This window comes from Leptidea sinapis, chromosome 4 (genome assembly GCF_905404315.1).
Source record: "Leptidea sinapis chromosome 4, ilLepSina1.1, whole genome shotgun sequence".
Taxonomy (NCBI): domain Eukaryota; kingdom Metazoa; phylum Arthropoda; class Insecta; order Lepidoptera; family Pieridae; genus Leptidea; species Leptidea sinapis.
Window position 1 is genome coordinate 15,120,342 of NC_066268.1, and position 14,175 is coordinate 15,134,516.

At 34.5% G+C, this 14,175-nt stretch overlaps 1 protein-coding gene across 2 annotated transcripts in view; it reads right to left on the reverse strand.

The window, feature by feature from the left end:
• The window catches only part of LOC126979874 (electroneutral sodium bicarbonate exchanger 1), a 52,704-nt gene that overhangs the window by 5,556 nt on the left and 32,973 nt on the right, over positions 1-14,175 (reverse strand). Inside the window, exons 3-6 of one of the 2 annotated variants that reach the window (XM_050829430.1) lie at positions 5,671-5,778; positions 2,283-2,765; positions 2,092-2,208; positions 52-1,118 (exon numbers count right to left, since the gene is read on the reverse strand). In XM_050829430.1, the coding sequence (XP_050685387.1) occupies positions 52-1,118; positions 2,092-2,208; positions 2,283-2,765; positions 5,671-5,778 (1,775 nt within the window). Of the gene's footprint in view, positions 1-51; positions 1,119-1,637; positions 1,931-2,091; positions 2,209-2,282; positions 2,766-3,242; positions 3,300-5,670; positions 5,779-14,175 lie in introns of those variants that run through there. The other variant, XM_050829431.1, reaches the window with a different exon arrangement.

Below are 14,175 nucleotides of genomic sequence, written 5' to 3' on the forward strand. Positions count from 1 at the left end.
ATCTTAAAAACGGCATCTGATAATATGTAGTTAAAAACAGATTCTACGTACCTTATAAATGAAAATGAAAGCTATTAAAGTGGCAAAATTTTCTTCTGTAAATCGCGTTATGTAGCACACAAATGCGCTCGCATCGATTGCCACCAATATAATTAATATTATTGTAATCCAGGTGCCAATGCAAAACCTAAACGCCATGTAATCCCACCCTATCTGCTTGCAGAATTCAAATACTATCGTTTCGAATACAAGCACTGGCCCTGTTGATCCTAAAATCGTTAGAGGTTGTCCTGAAAAGAATCCATAGCCCATGCCACACACAAAACCAGATATAAGAGATTCCATTGCAGCCATATTTTTGCCTGTCGCCTCCCCTAAAAGTCCACCGAATGTTATAATAGGAGATAAACAAGCAAAATACAAAAAAATCCAAGATGCAATACATTGTAATGCCAGAGCGTCTTTAAAATCTGACCAGTACCAAGGCATTTTACGTCGAAGGTCATTTATCAAACCACCAAACAATTTTCCACTTCTTGCTAATCCAGACTCTTCACGTTGTCTCTGCTCTTCTTCTTCGTCGGATTCTTCTTTTAAATTGTTCTCATTTGGACGTTTTCGAGGATCTTGTGAAGGAATAGCAGCTGGGGGTTCTATTCTTATAGCTGGATCCCATTCTCCAGGTGGTAAAACAGTCACAGCATCTAAAAATTCATCGATTCCAGCCAATAAGTGGTCACGCTTTTTAGCGCGATAAGCGACTTCATGAAATATTTCGTCTGACATTAATGTTGCCATTGCTCGTCCGATTTCATGAAAACTTGAATTACTGTTTGGTGGTCCAAGAAGCACGAACATAAATCGGGTGGGGACTGGGACTTCTGTCAAATCTCCCATAATAGTTCCTGTTTTCAGTCTAACAAAGGCGGAAAGAGTTTTCTCTAGAAAATCCACCTCACCAACCAGAATATTAGAAGCTTCGGCTCCAGGGGGTATCTTCCGCATAAAATGTGTATTACTCTTATGGTTAAGATCTCCATTTATAAATATATCATTTTGGGCGTGGTTCATAGAAGCACCGCTTGGACTTTTGACCATACCCTCTTCATGTGGCGCACCTGCAATATTCCATAAACTTAAAGAAAATTATTTAGAAGAAGTGAATATACAAATCATGCCCAAACATACAAAATCTCTATTTAACAAGAGTAAAATGTTAAGGTAACCTTACAACTAATATGATTTTCGAGGGTGCAAAGAAAAGTGAACAATTAATTTAAATGAGGTTAACGTGCTCATTTGTGAATGAATGTACTTAATCCTAAATGTATTTATTGATCTAGCTTAAAAACATTTAAGTAACACTGTCAAAGGCATGAGCAAAAGCTTAAAACAGAAAGCATGATATTATTTGGATCAAAATTTTGTCCATAGCCAGTCACTAACACAAAAGATTTTAATTAAGAACAAAAAACCGTGTATGCTTAGACCACACGACAGAAGTGAAAACTTCATCAAGGCGAGGTAAATTATAAGAAATATACCTATTGTATTTGTTTACAATAGATAAATATTTTTTCCATTATAACTCTCATAAATTTTGCTTATACTGAACATCATTTGTATCGTACGCTACTAAAACCTCACTAAAGACTCGAGATGACTTTACCCGAACAAGTTGATATGTAGCCAATTGAATGAGGCTGAGCTTTCATGCTCCCACAAAATAAAGTTCTTAGAGCACCTTAGGAAGTTTTCACTTTAAAAAAGGGGGATTAATTGTACACAAAAAATATAGAAAGTCAATTTTATTGCCAAAGGTCAGAAAAAACATCGATAAAATTTTAGCGGTTACCCGCACTAGGTATGCCAAGGAAACGACCAATGTCTCCCTTGTATGAATGTCCACTTGTTGTGCAGCTTTCTTCAACTGTAATACAATGCCAATCATACACAAAATATTTTTACGTTTAGCGAAATACATGTGTTATATTATGTACAACAGAATAGAGTGCATTTGTGTTGTTTCAGAATAATTTATGCAGGTGCAGTGTACTTTGACACCTATCAACACATTTACATTGAGCTGACCTGGGACAGCTAGATAAGAGCCTCTTGAGTCGCTTGCTTGTAAAAGAGTAGTTTGAGGAGACGAAGAATGTCCTCGTCCGCCCGAGCTTGAATGACGAGGATCATTATCCAGGAAATCTAATAATTACCATTAAGTATAGAGCATATAAAAATAGGATAATATGATAGTAAAATTTTCTATAAATACATACTTTTACATGATGAATGGTTTCTTCCAATGTCTGCTAAAGATCTAATCAGCGGTAATCTGGACATATTGTTATGATTTCTTTTCTCGTGTTGATGTCGGTGGCGACGTAATAATGCATCTTTAACTTTTTCTCTATTGTCATATCCGAGAAACCCATCTACTACCATACTATCCAAGACATGTTCTGCAACTTGTTCCAAGGAATTTGCTTCCATATCAAGAATGACTGATCCATTAAGAATTAAACTTCGAAGTTCAAACAGTGAATGCAACGATAAAGTTGCAACATGAGGCTTCGACCAACGATTGCCTCCTTCTTCCACGTCTTCTTCAAATTTAATCCATCGAGCTGTCTCTTTCCACTCAAGTTCATCACCCTCCTTAACCAGCTCTTCCATCTCAGAGAACAGTGGATGCGATTCCATAGTTGAGTCGTCAATGTCTTCTCCCAGTATGAATTGAACTCTTTGAGCTGGCGGTGTAACTGAAATGTTTTTCATAATTATAATAATCTGACTAAATGCTGTTTAAACCAAGTTATAGTTTGATTGCAAAACATATTGACCATGTGTTATACCATGCATTGAATAAGTACCTATTGACATGCTAAGACAATATATTGGATTATAAGACAATATAATGATTGGGAGATTAGATGCCATGATGAAGCGCCAGTTGTTAAATATGATAATGAAGGACTGATTCAGAATGGAAACATTCAGCAGAATACTTTGACAAGTCAAGACAACACTGTGGGCACCAATGTATGATGAAATAGGAAGGCAAATGACATGCATGGCAGATGACATACTCCAGGCGCATATTGTCTTGTACTCTTTGCGGGATAAGTTAGGTCGTTAAAGCCAGATGTACTTCACAATGTTTTAATACATTTTATTATACAACCGGCTTTTTGCGATGGAGTTAATGAAATCTAAACGTCAATTGCATCGTCTCTTACGTGTTTCACCATCATCCGTGACGCTGAGTCTTCTTACTCTTGCCATTATTGCTGAGCCTAGGAATTCAATTTATTAGACTAATTTAAAAATCAAACAGAAAAGATTTTTCAAAAATCTTATTTAATATCTACACTACGTAAATTTCTTAGTACGTTTGCGTCCATTTTTCATTAGGGATTCATAAAAGGGATGTTCCCTTTTATACAGAAAACTGAATAGATTTATATGGTTATGATAATGTTTACTCCATAAAATAACTTTGTATCAGTTGTAATGAAGAGAAAAAATTAGGAAAATTGTTCTTAGCAATTGTGTTATTTGTTAGTTCAATCAGGCCCATTCAATTCTGCTATTCAGTAGGTACCCAACTTAATTTACGTCTACATTATTACTATATTGCGATATTGTGACCATTGAATTAATAATATATACATCCTAATTTACATTTTTGTAGTAATTAAGTATTTATTATTATTATTTTCACGCAGAGCAAGTTATTATTAAACATATTTTGTCTTCTGTCTTTGAATATTTAACAGTCATGGACAAATGAATTGATTGTTTATTTTTTCGTTTTTCTTAATGTATTCTTGATCGCTTTACATAATTAATTTCATTTTTATATGTTTTGCAAATGTTGATTTTTAATGTTATTTCAACTAATGTTTATCCTAATTATTTACTGTTTAGTTTGTATTAATACGAGGTTTTTATTACAACGGTTGCTTTTTAAATGCAATTCCAAGTGAATGACAGAAAACGACTTTTGCATACGCCAACATGCAATGACGTTCTATTATGTACCTAAAGGACGTCATTGCCAACATGGCATAGCAAATTAAAAAAAAAATAACACTACAAAATCTCAAATGGGAGAAGAATACTCTCGCAAAGTCTAACCGAGAATCTAATTCTCCCAATGCTGATGTACTAATAAAAATGTTAGGCCGCAATTTAATTATCTCCTAAGGGGACCAAGATGCTTTTAGAGGGATAATTTAATTAGTAAATAACAGAATTACTTAGCGCAGCGTGGCAGGATCAAAGTTGATATAATAATGCGAAGCCTTTGTCTTAACTTAGTCATGTTAAACAGAAATAAGGTAATATTTAAAACATTACGGACCTATTTTCACAATTTCCTCTAGTTATTGCTTCTATTTCGATCGAAAATATTAAATAAGGTTATAATAATACTATTTTGTAGAACTTACTTCTAATAACGGATTTACAATATTTATAATGAGACGTGGTATTTGTACGTGTGTGTGTGTATGTGTGTGTTTGTGAATTAATCTAACCTCTTAATTTATCCTTCCTTTAGATTTAAATATCTGCGTTATTAAAATAGCCACGGGTTCGGGTTTCAAACCTGCAGGCATGTTCGTATTTTCTCCACGTCTGGGTCTTTCTTAATGATGAATTGGAAAGTGTCATCACCCTCCATCAAGTTGATCGGAGGATCGTGGCCACCTAGCTTTTATCTTTGCACAGGATACCGCGGATAGGTGGGTAAAACAGCGGCGCCTCTTTTGCCGTCGAGCAAGAATTGTGCAAGCAGTATTATTTTTCGGTTTAAAGGGTGCCGTACCTAGTGCACTTTTACTAGGATAGTTAGATTTAACATCATCATGCCTCAAGCGCAAGTGCAATGCCGGTTTGAATTTTGGGTTAAATTATGTATCCTGAGCACTACATTGTAATGTCAGAGAGTATCACTTTTTGCTAAAAAAAAGACTTCATTGAATACCCATAAAATAAAGTGACCAGCGTGCCAAAAGAATATTAACTTCAAAAATTTGTAATCGCACGGAGCGAGACTTTGCCGGTCGGGTGCTAGGTTAACTAATGAGCCATAATAGCCTTTAAAAAATGCATAACTAGATTTAGTTTACTCGAGAACATGACAAGATCGCAGATTGTTGTTGAGGTAATTTTTACGCTCAGCTGCAATGGATTTAAGGAATTTTATGCCATGTGTAATTATTGGATAAGAAACTATTCATAATAATGAATCATTACTGTCCTTCAGAGAATTTGGCCGAGTTAACAGACTTCAATATGCGGAGGTCCTGATATAATTGCTTGGCTTTTTGGACTCGCTTCAATCTGTATTAGAAGCCCTCTTATTCTTGGTACTTTGGTCTATTGACCTAGCTTCCTTTTGAGTATATCCCCGGACTGATACCAGATTCTTTTCTTAAGTAAATCTTTCCCTGTTTCCAAAACTACTATACATTGTAGTCAATCCACTTTTTATCTCAATGTGTCATGACTGGTATTGCTGATGTCGCTTTCCCGTTTGGCCTTTCCAATATACAAACAGAAATAGTCAAATCACCTCAATATATTTCTTTTACATATTTTTATATGTTTTTTGTCTTATTTAAATTATTTTCATTTAAATTAAGGTAATTATATACTCACTGGGTCTCTCAGGGTCTTTGTCAGTGCGATGATGATGTTTGTGTTTCCGGTGGGAGTGCCTCCGAGCTGGTACGTGGACCCCGACGAACACAGTGTGAGCGCGGTGGCCTGGTGATAGAAACCATCGTTTTCATTGAAAAAAAACTGTAAGACTCTCAAAATGTAATGTAAAAAAAATGGTACGTATAATATGTGGTGTGGAATTAATTACGCAATAAAATTACGCCCATGTTGCATTTCAATATATTTTTAATTCTGAATCTTAGTACACAGTAAAGATTAGCAATTCTTTATTCAAACAATGATACGAACGTCACAATACTATGAAACATAAAATCTCATTAAGGTTACAATTTCAAACAATAATACAATAACCAGCTATGTTACTGTGGGACTTGATGCACATTGTATCGTTGACACGTGGGCGTCCGACGTCCACGTGTCAACGAGAGAGAACGATCGCCTTCAATGGCAAACTACCAAGCGCTTATAGAAAATTAATACTTTCTCTATAAAAGTATTTATTTCTAAATTTGAAGGTTAAAAAATGCCGTTTACTTTCCACCTCATCGTTTCACCTTTCTCATGATCGCATTGTTAGGTACATACAGGTCAGTTCTAATTTGTTTTTGCTGGAAATTGATTAAAATTTCTCAATAGAAAAACACACCGAGGTGATATCTTTTTACCGTGAAATTACAAAATCACGCAATAAATATTATAATAATAATAATATAATAATAATAATAATAATAAACTTTATTGGCAACATATTTACACTGCTAAAATAGGTCATAATTTATAATATAATAACTTTAACAAACAAGTAATTTTAACGTAAAATATTAGGTTAAAATTATAAGTTAACAAAATTATGAACTTAAACTATAAAAACCACTAAAAAATAATTAAAACAGACCTAGTAAAATTAAAATAAATAAAACAATTAGATTGAGGAGCAGTGCAATCACTTTAGTATTGCCAATCGGAGGCCCACTCAGTATACGTCGAGCCTTCAGAGACTCGACACTGATTTTCAGTAGGCACCGTGTTACGCAGCACGGACAGCGACTGCGGTATACAAATACTTCCTACATCTTAAATTACAATTTAAATACATATTTCTACACTAAAAGCAAAATTTTATAACTATATTAGCAAAATAAATAATAAATTTTTATAACACAACTACAGTCATAGTTTATTGTTGAAAAATGTAAACTTCGCGGACACAGGATATAAAGAGAATAAGAAGAAAGAAAAAAATAAAAAATAAATTTGCAATAGACACGTTATTTGGCCATAACAAAAAGGTAATATTAATTTATTTTCCAATATTTTCAGAATAATTTTAAATAATAATAGTCGGTTTGTACAATATGTTTGCATGGGAAAAAATATTATAATTTCAATTTGTAAAGATCCAGGGTGTTTCAAGTAATGCTACATTATGTATTATAAATTGAAGTTACTGATTTTCTAATACTTATGGGTTATTGATTGCTTAATTGTTTCTGAAATAAAAGAGTCTTATATTTTAATTTGAAACTCGAAGTTGTTTTCAGGTCACAGAGAGGAGGTGGCAAGTCATTCCAACATTTAGTGGCTGTAAACTTGAAACTACCCCGGAAAGCTGCACTCCTGTGTAACGGCATTTGTAATCTATACTTAGATGCTCTTGTGACGTATTCACTAGTATTATCTTTCAACCAATGTAATTTACTATAAAGATATAGCGGTACTTTATACTTTATTATATTGAAAAGAAGCGAAACAAAGTGTAAATGCATACGATAATCCATTTTTAAAATTTTATTTTTATTTAAATAAGGTGTTACGTGAGCACGCCGTGGAATGTCGAAGCAGTAGCGTGCACATGCGTTTTGCACACGTTGTATTAAATTCTTAGTATGTGCAAGTAAGCGTGGCCCTACTACTGTATCAGCATAATTAAACTTGGATAAGACCAGGGCTTCGCATAGCTTGATGCGCACTACCGGTAAAATAAAATCTCTTATGCGATAAAGAATCTTTAAACGGTAAAAGCAATTCTGAGAAATATTTAGAACGTGTTTTTCGAAACGAAGCCTTTCATCCATTATAACCCCCAGATTGCGCGCCTCGGTAACACGTTGTATACGCTCTCCCTTTATTTGTATGTCAGGGTCGTAGTGTGATATTGCCTTTATTTGTCGTTCGGTACCAAGTATCATGAATTTTGTTTTACTCGAATTTAAGACTAGGCAATTCGATTCTGACCATCGTACGATACGTTCTAAGTCGTTATTTAGTTCTACCATAGCTGAACGTGTATTTTCTGGCTTAAATGAAATATATAATTGTATATCATCTGCGTATATATGATAATTGCAGTGTTTTATTTCCTTTATGATATCCGCAGTGTAAATAATAAATAAGATAGGGCCTAATATAGATCCTTGCGGAATACCTCTTTTAACCTCACTACACTCTGACCGATCGACGTTGCCGTTCTCATGTCTTACGTCTACTACTTGACTGCGATCTTTCATATAACTTTCGAACCATAATAATGTTGCTGTAGAAAAACCATAATATGATAGCTTGGACAGAAGCAACGATACATTTAAACAGTCGAATGCCCTAGTATAGTCTAGAAGCACTAACATAGAACCCTCTCCTTTGTCCTGAGCAGTCAAAATATCATCAACTACGTTAATGAGAGCAGTCGCGGTACCTCTCTGTTTCCTAAACCCGGACTGCAGATCTGGTAAGATGTTATTTAATTCCAGATAAGTTCTCAGTTGTTCAGAAACGACTTTTTCTAATATTTTAGACAGGCATGGTAATATGCTGATAGGCCGTATGTCCTTAAGGTTATTCGGGTTATTTGTTTTTGGGATAGGCTTGATGATAGCCTGACGCCACTTGCTTGGAAAAGTACTAGTTAAAATTGACGTGTTCACTATTTTGGTTATTATTTGCAAGGTGTAATCTAGTGTAGCTAAGACCATTTCAAGTGAGATACCATCATGTCCAGTTGCGTTTGAGGTTAGTGATTTAATGTGCTTATGGATATCAAGCTCTGTGACAGTTTTCAAGCTGAAGGTGGAGTCCCTAAATTTGTGATTCTTGTAAAAGTTTATATATTTTTCAGTAACATTTTTATTACCAGGCACTGTAAGAAAATGGTTATTTATTAAATTTGGGTCTTTTAAGTTATCAGGCAATATGAAATCACTCTTTTTACTATTAATGTTTAAATTATTTTTTATGTGTTGCCAAAGGAATTGAGGATTACGTATGTTTTTGTTTATATGTGTGTTATAGTATGCCTTTTTTTCATTTTTTATAGCAGTATAAACCGTGTTTCGCAGACTTTTATAATAAGCTAAGTGGGCTTCAATGTTGGTCTTTTGGGCTCTAATAAATGCTTTATCTCGGAGTTTCATCATTAATTTTATATTATAAGTTATCCAAGGATAACGTCTTTCTTTAATGCATACACGTTTAAGTGGGGCCAATTTATCAAAAATGCGCAGTAATTCACTATCAAATATATTGACCATATCATTTAAGTTTTCTCTTTGGTACATATATTCCCAGTTATACATATCTAAGGTTTTTCTTAATTCAGCTGGTTCAATATTTTTGATATTTCGGATATATATGTTTTTTGGGTGTATATTTACTTTATCGACATGTAATACACAAGACAAAAACGCATGATTACTTAAGTTACTGATATAATCTACTGATAAACTATGAATGTTGGCATCTGTGCAGATTAAATCTAAAAGAGTTTGACTATGGCTCGTAAAATGAGTCGGCTCGCTTACAAATAGCTTCAATTTATACGATGTCAAAAAATCAGATAGCATCTTAGTACTATTATTATTAATGTCTAACATATTAATATTAAAATCGCCAATTAGGATATTATAATCACACCAAGAGAATTCAGCCAGTGAAGCACATAAAGCGTCCAGAAAACATTGCACGTTCAGCCATGGGGGTCTGTAGGCTGTGCCTATTACTATTTTATATTTCTTGGCTTTTATATACAGCCACATTTGCTCAACAATTGGGGAATAGGGATGCTTAAGGGTGCTTGCAGGCAGTCCGTGCTTAATGTAGAAACCTACACCACCACCTCTTTCTCTTACCTCCCTTGGACGCGGAATATGGCGTAATGAATATCCAGAGATATTTGGGGCGCGGCCTTCCTCCCCTGGTCTTAGCCAAGTTTCATTCATAGCTAATATATCTATGCAATGTCTTTCAACTGCAACGATAAGTTCTTCATGGTTTGTGCCAAGTGATCCTGGATTTATAAAACCAATTTTTAAATGACGTCTTTGAGTAGCCATTTAAAATAGATATGAACTTATACTTATATATATTAAAATCGTATATCTTAAAATAGCAATAGTCAAATTTATATTTGTTAATTTTACTCTTAATACGTAATCTATGATCCTTGACACGAATTTAAACTGATGTTTTATCCAAACATTAATATTACCGCTTCTATAATTTGTAGATTGATGTTTAGGAAGATAAAAAACAACATAAATATAATAATAATAAGGCGTGTCACAATACTCTAAATTTAAAACAATCTTATTGCAATGGGAATACATATTTACAGTGATACTATATAATATAAAATAAGGAAAAATATTTAAAATAGTGTTTTTACATATTAAAAACAAATTTATAATTAGCCAAAAACCCTGTGAAAATCGGTTTCATCTTTCAACCTGTACACCACTGAGTCTGTCCCTTTCCGGGCATAGATCTTCCCTTCCCGGGTCCAGACATATCTCCAATTGTGACGCCTTCCTTCTTCTCTGGCCTTAAAAAACAGCTGTCTATTAGTTCTCGTCAGCCTTTCATTTATATAAAAACGAGTTGACTCAACTTGTAGGTCAAGGCCAGAGGTATCGACACCTCGGTGCGTACGCGCTGCCCTCAGTAGTTCATCGCGAGGTGCGCGACGCGCCAGACGCACTATAATTGATCGAGGCTTCGCTCTTTCCCCAGTTGCAGTATTCAAAACCCTCGGACCCGCACGTTCTATATGTACTACATCGCGATCCTCGAGTGTTACACCGATCTTTGTAGCAATCACGCTTGCAATGTGACGGACGCTTTCGCCATTTCGTTCCGGTATCCCAGTGATCTCAATGTCATTTAACAAGTTAGACTGTTCGCGATCGTTTAATTCGGATTTTAAATGTACAATTTCATCTGAGAGATGACTGTCTGTGCTAGCAGTCAATTTAATTTCAATGGTGTCAAGTCGCTCCTCCACGGTGTCCAGGCGCTTACCTACATCCATGAGTGAACTTTTTAGTGATGACATCTCCTGTCTAAAGACTGCTACTTCTTGGGTCACTGCAGCCAGATCCCGACGTAGGAGTGTAATATGTTGAATAAGTGACGTAGCGGAACATTCGTCCTCGGCAACGTTACCTGACGGAGGTGCCGAGCTGACGTTAGGTGGTGTGGTCACGTCTGTGTCTTTATTAACCACAGGGGAGCAAGCTTTCGGTTTACAACCCTTGCAAACCCACTTGGGAATCCTGGACTCCAGGCTAACATTTACAGAGCAGGTACGATGTGACGAGTTTGCACATCTTGCACACTTTACACTTTCTGACAATGAATAAAACTTTCCGCAAACATTGCATTTATTTGCCATTTTCTATGTATATTGTTATATTAATAATGATAGTTATGCTATATAATTAAGTAAATTGATGATTAAAATATTGTAAATATGTAGGTATGTCTCTTACGCAAAATCAGCTGTTTGTCCGTTGGTTTTATAAAAACGTATTTTAAATAAGTAAAACGTTCACTAAATTGTTTATAACACTGTCACTGATTACACATATGTTATTTATTGCATTAATAAACTTAGTATAGCAATTAATTTGGAATTTTTATTTTAAACAACAGAAGTTTCGTACTTTGTAACCACAACCGCTGACAGTGCTCCGTGAAGTGTAAGTCGATATTAAGTTAAAATATTCAATTGATTTATGCTAATATTATATGCTATAATATTTATTATGCTAATATTAGCATAAATATTGAAACAGTTACATGTCGGTTATGAAAATTGCTTTTGGAAAGTTTCACGCGCTTTCTATTTATGTTGCCTTGTATTGAGGTGAAAGGAATTAAGCCCCGCCCATTTCAATATTTGTGAATGTGTGTATGCATTGAATTAATAATGTTGTAATATAAACGGTTTTCTCTACAGTTCTTAACAAATTATAAATTTTGCCAATTTAAAAGAAAATGAAAGAAATTAGACAAACATACAACAACATTTATAGTAAAGGAATACAGTACTTTTGCAGTTATGCAGCATTTCATTGCTTAATTTAAAAAAAATACAGCAAATCTGAACAAACTATCGATCTGACACAAGCGACAGTCAGTTCGTGGTCAGATCTCACAGGCATTGGTGTGTAATACGAGTATGATGACTCTTTTGATTAATTCCGGAATAAGTCAACATAAGCCTTGAGACGTAAGATGTAAAGTCTCATTAGCACAGTAATTTTACTAGTTAGGACGCCTTTCTTACTAGAACAATAAATACTTGCACACGTCTAAATGTGGGTATGTCTATAGAACCTATTAGGCCCTAAAATACATTTGATTTATATTGTTTGAGTAGGGTATAACGTTATTTCTCTTACAATAAAACTCACAAATTCTATCGCTAGCTTTTACCTAAAAGCTCTGGAAAATGTACCGATAAAACTTTAGCAAACAAGCTCAGAGCTTTGATCATTCTTTTTGTAGCCGTCTAGTTAGCAAAGATAAAAGAAATACATATCTGATGTTTTTCTACTAGATCTCAATGATGAAATGTAGGATTCACTGAATGGTGGTTGGTACGTGATCAGTGCATAGTTGCGAAACCATCATAATTAAAAAAAGCTTAGGTTGTAAAAGTAAACAACGATTTACATCACATGGATGCCTTGATGCCTCATGTAACACTTGATTGAAAACAGACAATAAATATAAAAGAAGACAATATGAAGTTGTTTTGCTCGAAGATAATATATTGGCGTCTAATATGGATGCATAGAATTACTTACGAACAAAGCGTTCTAAGTATCATAACCATCCTATCGAACATAACAAAAGCTAAGTGCAGAATATAAGAACATTCTATGCCATGTCACTCAAACTTATAATAAATAATACAATTAAGTCGAGTTAATAAGTCTTTAGTTGGACGATATATATGCTTTTACATCGTGATCTCAGAAAATGTACAAAACTAATGTGTTACGTAATTCGAAAGAATTGTTTATGTAGTAAAGGTTGCTATACTAAAAACTTTCTTAATGATACTATAGATTAGAATTGGAGCGCCCGCCCTCAGGCTATTTAAATAATAAATTTTCTTATCGTATCCGGTATAAATTTTAGAGTCGAAAGTCTAGATTTGTTAGGCACTCGCTTCGCTTTTATCACCTCGTGCCGCAAATGTCGGGTAGGCATCACATTTTTTTCAATGCAATTTTTTCCGTACTTTCGACCGTCTATAAAGAAAAATAGTATACACAATACAAGTAGAAGTTTGAGAGCCCTAAACTTTGCGTCATTATAGCCGAGGCGAAGCCGAGTGCAGGAATATAAAACTTTCTGCCATTGCAGTGTATATACTATTATTGTAACCAAATTTCTTGCGCTCGTTATTCTCCGAGGTCCGAGGCATAAACTTTCGAATGGGTGATAGTTTTGACGTTGAATAAGTGATTTCAAATTCTTTATTAAATAAATATATTAGAATTTGATTTGAATGCCATTAATAATTCTATTATTGGATATTTGGCATTATTTTACCTTGAAAACGTTGGCAACGAAAAGCAGCAAAATCCCAGTTGTCATTGAATATGCAGATGAACTAAATCTGCTACTGTAGCAGACCAATTTCAAGGTATGAACCCTCCATATAAGGAGTTAGTAGGAAATCTATTCCAGATGCAGTACGTTTTTTTCGGTTAAGTGTGAATGATGGACTCGATCGAATGCGTCCACAGAAGATCTAGAATCTACGGTTTTGAAAGCGCCATCAACAGTAAAAACCAAATTAGTAACGGTAGACTTATCAGTTTAGATACCATTCTGGTATATGGTTACAATTTCTCTTAGGTGTCATGTTAGTTGTTCGCAAACGAATTTTCATATACCTTGCCTAATCTTGGTAAAATTGAAATTAGCCCAGCGTGCTCTCTTCCATGGTAACGAGAAGATTCCAAAAATAGGGGTTTTTTTTTTATAATAGATCTTTTCCAGAGATCTTTTGATAACGAATGAAAGTACGGAACCGTTAATAGTTTTTCACGTTAGTCGTTAATTTTCATGTTTGACTTTATTCACGTTGTGTATTTAAACAAATTGAATGTATCTCAGCGCATGTTATAGGTAATATGTGATAAACAATTAAGACACGTCATAAAGTTATACACTGTCTCTATACGGTTACTA